The 6,692-nt window shown below is 39.6% G+C and overlaps 1 protein-coding gene across 5 annotated transcripts in view; it reads left to right on the forward strand.

Annotated features, from left to right (window-relative positions):
* The first annotated feature begins 517 nt into the window (after positions 1–517).
* ABCC9 (ATP binding cassette subfamily C member 9) overlaps positions 518–6,692 on the forward strand; it is a 117,514-nt gene continuing 111,339 nt past the window's right edge. For 4 of the 5 annotated variants that reach the window (XM_015570077.1, XM_015570079.1, XM_015570078.1 and 1 more), the window contains exons 1-3: positions 980–1,202; positions 1,309–1,423; positions 4,341–4,502. In XM_015570077.1, coding sequence (XP_015425563.1) covers positions 4,361–4,502 — 142 coding nt within the window. In that variant the 5' untranslated portion in view covers positions 980–1,202; positions 1,309–1,423; positions 4,341–4,360. The other variant, XM_006773141.2, reaches the window with a different exon arrangement.

Here is a 6,692-nt window from a genome sequence, read left to right on the forward strand (position 1 = left end):
GAGGCAGCCGCCCGCCCGCCTGACCATCAGTGACCAGATGTAGGACAGTTGCCGAAAACAGTGCTTCCTTCAAGCCGACTGAGCCTGGTCCCTGAGAAAGCTGCGTGTTACTTGATGAAGGTGGTCTAGGAGGAAATTGATGGCTGACGTCCTGGGGGTCGGGGGTTATTGTGGAGTGGGTGTGATTTAAACACGTTATCTTCTGAAGAATAAGTGATCTCTCTAACTCGGGTGGGGAGCACGAGTAGGGAGCACTGTGTGTGCAGCCGTGGGAGCCCAAGTCCCACTTTGGGGCGCAGGAGAAGGGTGGCCCTGCGGTAGCGGCCAATGGTCCGCAGGAGGAACCGAGGTTCCCAGGCGCCTGGGGCAACCATTCGCCTGGAGTCTGCCCTGCTCCTGTAAAACCTTCGCACGCACCAATAATACATCCCCGGCGGCCGGTTCTCCTGCCTGGAACGAGTCCTTCATTACCCGGGTCCGCTCGGGGGGTGGGGGGGGGCGGGGGATGGTGAAACCCCCAAAACTGCCTCCTTGTGTGATCCATCAAAGGGCGCAGAGCCTGGGAAAGAAAAATGCAAGCGAATGCCTCGCGTATTTTGACGTTTAAAAACCAGACTCCAGTGAATCATTGCATCACAGAGGGCAAGTTTCGGTGTCTGGTGAAGCTTGGGGGACGCACAGTACTTGTGTTTGTAAAATTCTAGGCACCGCGCGCCCCGAGTCTGCAGCTCCCGAGCCGAGCGCCAGGCCGAGCGGGGGTGGGGAGGGTCTCTAGTCGCCGGCGCTGCGCTGCGCTCGGGGCTGCTGCCCAGTTTCCTGCCTCCGAGTCGCCGTGTCCGCCCCAGCCCAGAACAGTTTGTGCAATTTAGAAACTCGATAGGAGGCAGCAGCTGATCTCCCACCACCCTAAAAATAATCCACTGCGCGCCCTGCGGGCTTCGGATAGGGGAGGAAAGCTCTGCCTTCGGAGTAAGTGAGCCCACGTCTTTTACATTAATATCATTTAACCTTTTAAGCCGTCGGTTTGGACCTAACATTTCGCCAACCAGAAGGCGCCCGCGCACTCTGCGGGGCTCTGCCTTCCCGGTGGCTATTTCTAGGATCAGGGAGCGGGCCCCAGCCCGAGACCAGAGGGCGTGGGGATCAGGTTTCCAGCGTTTCTTGCAAAACTGCCGGCTCCTTCTTAACCCGCTGGAGATCGTGTAAGGAGTTAATTTCATTTCCCCCCGCTCTTAGACATTAACTGTGTTTTTCACGAAGTAGCTTTCTATCTGCTTAATTTTTGTTATTCTTTGTTTTGTTTTTTAGGAGTTCTGCTTCCCGGTTTGAAATTTACCCTTAAGACAGTGTAGGAAGCCGGTGTTTTGAAGGGAGCGCCAGTGCTCCAGTAGGGGTTTGAAGCAGCATCAAGCCAATACCAAAGGTATTTATTTGTTGCTTTATTTGTTTAGTTTGGGGTTTAAAAACAAACAAACACCATTGGCGTGTCTGTGTAAGGAATCTTATCTGCGGAGCAGTGCCAACATTTCCTTTGGTTTGGGATAGAACTTCAGTGGGTGCGTTCAGTTCAGGCACTGAATCCGAAGTCAGTGGTCATTTTTTTGGTAGTGATTTTCCCACTCGGATCTGTCGTTTATAGACAGATAGGTAGATAGACAGATAGATAAACAGACAGGCATATTTGAGCTCATGTTTTATGACCCATCGGCTGAATAACTTCAAGACGGTATTATATTTGTTTTCATAACTAGTTGATCTGATCCTGAAAATGCCTTAGATAAGGATAAAGTCCTAAGTAAATTATTTAATACGTAACGTTCCTTTCTCATAATTTAGTTAATCTCTGAATAACTGAAGAGTGAGTTATTGTGTAAATATGAATGAAAGCTTTAATATTGCTTTTGGTGTGTTTTCTTTAGATGTTTCCAGCATGTTAAATTCTCAGGGACTGCTACTACATTAGAACTGACCCTCTCTGCTGGATGAACAAGAAAGAGTACTAGTTTTCCCTTACTTTACGCGTGTCAACTAAATCCAAATTTTTTAACTCCTGAGGGTAGTTTTCATATAAGGCGCTTCAAAGCATAAGAATACCGAGAGTAGAATTCTTGACATGAAATCATGTTTGGTCATCTACGAGTAGTTTCTTTTTGTGTTTTTGCTCTGCAGACCACCCCTCTCACAAAATTTCACTTCAGATGTCTGTCTTTAAAGTTCATTTAGTCACGTTCCCTGACTCTGTCAGCTGTCCTAAACAAACACTTGAACATCTTCCCATGGTTTTATGCTGGTGAGGAGAAAAATGTCCTGTCTTCCTGTCTGGTCTCTCTTCCCTCTCCCTCCTCCTTGATGCTGGGCCTCTGTCAGTGCTTAGCTGAACTAGGCAGATCCAGAAGGGGCGGGGCTGAAAGATGTCAGGGATCAGAGTTTAGCCAGCAAGAGCAGCAATTTGTACCCTTCCCAAACCCTTTCTAATTTAACCTGGGTTCTGCTGGGAAACCTTGAATGATATTTGGAGATCTAAGAATTAGTTAAAAATCCCGGTTGAATAAAAACTTGTAAGCTAAACACAATGATTTTCAATGTATCTACCATAAGTTCATTCCTTCCTTCTTTTTGTCTCCGTTGTGTTGTAGTGTGGTCTGGCAGTTAGAATGTGCCACATTCAAAGGGAGAGGATGGAAGAGGAGGCAGGGGGAAAGGCAAAAGGAGAGATGTGGTGAGAGACAGGGAACAGGTTGGGAGCCAGAGAGGTCAGAGATAATGGTAGAAGGAAGAAACCATTCTCAAGCTTTTGCTTTATTAATCTGAAGTAGGCACCTTCGTGTGATAATGTTACTGTATATTTCTCTGACTTTTACACCATAACCTTTACATAATACCAAGAACTACTGGGATTGATGTAGCCCATCAGTCTAAGGCCACAGGGACTGTTTCTGTCATGTGCACTATTGGATCCCTACTGTCTAGCACAGGATCAGCTTCTGTGAGTATTTTTACGGTCAATTAATTAATGGTCTAGTTTCAGTCCAGATAGCAGGTACAGGACCGAAAATGTTCTTTGACTTTTTCAGGTTGTTTGTACTTCTCTGATAATCTCTTTCCACAGTCACACACATGTATCCAAAAGTTACTTAATTGGTTCGTATTAGGACTGATTAAATACTAAGCAGGTTATCCTTAGAGCTAATGAAGTTTTGCAAATTCAGATTAAATTTTTAGCATCTGACTCAGTAATAATGATTAAATGTCAAGGTTTATAAATGTGGCCAATTGGAATATTATCATTTTGAAAAAAATTATTAAACCAGCTAAAATAAATAATACAGTTTATACATGTCTTTCAATTTAGAATGTACTTAAAGTTTTCTTTTATGACGTGTATTAAAAATTTCATTACTAGCTACTATTACTTTTTATTTTCTGTTTTTTCATCTTTATCAGAAATAATCTAACATAATTATAAATCATAATTACTGTTTTCCTGTTATTTTAAAGATCTTAAGTTATTTTTAATTCTTTTATCCAGCTTGGAATCTTACAGTTGATAAAGATTTGCCAAGTATATAACCTTAGCTTGAGTTTTTTTTAAGTATGACTTTTTTTTAAGATAGAAAAGTCTCAACTAGAGATAGAAAAGTCTCAACTAGAGAGCATATCAATGATTAATAAAAACAAAAATGATTTACCAAAACAATATGTGAGAGGAACTCCATATAAGCTTTACTAGACTGTAAATACATAGGCTTTCTAACTGGTTCTATTTATATAATGTTGTATAAAACTTTTGTTTGAAATTTGGTTTCTTCAATAATTTACCTACTGTAGCCAACCTTTCCTATGTAACACTATTTTTTTTCCAGAGAAAAATATTATTTGTGACCATTGATTTAAAAAAAAATCCAAGAAAGAGGAGAGAAAAATAGTACTATTTTGGTTATTCAAACCTTTGCCAGCCTTTAGTAATCTAGCTCAGAATCCAAGCTTACATAAGTCAAGGAAAAGAAATAAAGTTCAGGGAGGCTAAAGTGTTGAGCTGCTACTTATTTTAATAAGAATAGGTAAGTTATTTTCTTTAAAAAAAATAGATTGGAGGCTGTGTGATACAACTGGACAAACATAGTTTATGGTCAGACACCTGGCTGTGGATGCCAGCTACTCTATTGGTGGGCAAGTTACTCAACCAATCTGAACCTCAGTATCCTCCTCTGTGAATTGTGAATAATTCTACTAACATTGCATGGTTTTCCTTAGGGCTTAAGATAACACTTTTTTAAGGCAATAACTTTATAATGGAAAATTTAATAATAATAGGCTCTCCTTTTTTATCTTCATTTTAGAGTAAACCATATCATAAGAAATGAGCCTTTCATTCTGTGGCAACAACATTTCTTCATATAATATCTACGGTGGTGTTTTGGAAAATACCTGCTTTGTGGATGCCCTCAACCTAGTTCCTCATGTCTTCCTGTTGTTTATCACTTTTCCAATATTGTTTATTGGTAAGTAATCTGTTCTATATTACATCACCTAATGTTTATGAAAAAGTCTTATTAATGGCTGAGATTTGGTATAATGTTGACTAATTTCTCCAAGATGAAAAGTGATATATAACTCTGTAAGAAAAAAACAACAACATACACATAAACAAGTATTATGTATTCCAGTTATTTATTTATTTTTTACCTAACATTCTGTAGGTAAAATAGAATTTACATGCCATCTTAGAAATGGACATCAAGTAGCAGCAACAGGTTTTGTTTTTTTTTAAAGAGGAAAAAGATAATTATACAAGATAAATCAAAAGCATTTGCTGAGTCTTACTTTATGTTAGGTAAAGAGAATGGAAAATGACTAAAGCACAGTACTTGCCTAGAATATTCACCTGAGTAAGCCAGTGAAACATGTGTCAAAATTAAGACAAATGATTACAATGGTCCCCCTTTATTTATGGTTTCGTTTTCTGTGATTTTACTTACCTGCGGTCAACTGCACTCAGAAAATACTAACTGGGATATTCCAGAAATAAATTATTCATAAGTTTTAAATTGATGTTGTTCTAAGTAGCATGATGAAATCTCGTGCCTTCTCATTCTGCCCCACCAGGAATGTAGTTCATCCTTTTGTCCAGTGTGTCCATGATGTACATGCTACACAGCCATTGGTTACTTAGCCACCTCGGTGACTATCACACTATCACAGTGCTTGTGTTCAAGTAATTATTCAATAATGACCCCAAAGTGCAAGAATAGTAAGAAAGCTCAACTATGTCAAAGAGAAGTCATAAAAGGCTTATTTTAAATGGTAAGGTGAATACAGAGCAATTAAATATTCTAAGAGAGAAAAAAAAGAACACATTCACTTAACTTTTATTACAGTGCACTGTTAAAATTATCTGATTTTATTATTAGTCATTTTTGTTAACATGGTGTTTTTCCAAATTTATAAATTAAACTTTATCATAGGTATGTATAGGAAAAAAGCAATATATATAGTTTGGTACTATCCTCGATTTCATGCATCCACTGGGAGTCTTGGAATGTATCTCTCAAGGATAAGGGAGGACTGCTATATACCACATTGTAAGTTCGATTACAGATATAGGAACAAATTTTCCTAGGAATTAACCTGCTAGAACAACTAACTCTTCCTGAAACTGGAAGGGAAGTTCTGTTACTAAAGCATATCATGCCATGCAAAGGCCAACATACTCTTGACATATACTTTTTTTAAAAAAATATATTTTATTGAGTTTTTACAGAGAGGAAAGGAGAGAGATAGAGAGTTAGAAACATCGATGAGAGAGAAACATCAACCAGCTGCCTCCTGCACACCCCCCACTGGGGATGTGCCCGCAACCAAGGTACATGCCCTTGACCGGAATCGAACCCGGGACCCTTCAGTCTGCAGGCCGATGCTCTATCCACTGAGCCAAACTGGTTTCGGCGACATATACTTTTTCATGTTCAACCAATATATTGGGACTACAGTGGCCACTTACAGAATACTAGTCATTTATGTTTTATTATTTGTAGGACATTAAGAGTGGTGTTTGGACCAAATTAGAACATCTTTTTTTAAAGTGCAATTCTATAATTAATAATTCTTTTTTGACATCCGATTGAGTTCTTTAGAGTAAGTATTATAACATTCCTATCTGTATTTCTTGCATCAAACACAAAGGCTGGCAAAAAGATATTTAAATCAAGTGGAATTGGAGTGAACATTGTCAATGGGAAAAATCCAGACTATCTCTAATATTGGCTATTTGAGCTAGTGAGAGTACATAAATAAATCACAGTGGTATCAAGTGTGAGGAAAACTATAATGCTGCAAAAAGACACAGGGCTTGCCTGCAAGAATTTATGGCATAAATTCTAGTAAAACATGTTAACTGGACTCTGGTTGTCGCTGTGGTTCGAGCGCCCTGGAAACTGCCCCTTCTCGGGGTCATGATGGGCAGCAAGATGGCGTCCACTAGCAGGGTCGTGCAGGTAGTCAAGCCACATACTCCATTAATAAGGTTCCCTAACAGAAGAGACAATCCTAAACTAGATGTATCAGAAGCTGTGAGATCAACAGGAGTACCATCTCACTAAAACAAACAAACAAACAAAAACAACAACAACATGTTAACTGTAACTAATCATCTAATAGTAAGTTCATTTGGGAACAAATAAGACATGAATCAA

Source organism: Myotis davidii, unplaced genomic scaffold (assembly GCF_000327345.1).
Source record: "Myotis davidii unplaced genomic scaffold, ASM32734v1 scaffold346, whole genome shotgun sequence".
In the NCBI taxonomy this organism is placed as follows: domain Eukaryota; kingdom Metazoa; phylum Chordata; class Mammalia; order Chiroptera; family Vespertilionidae; genus Myotis; species Myotis davidii.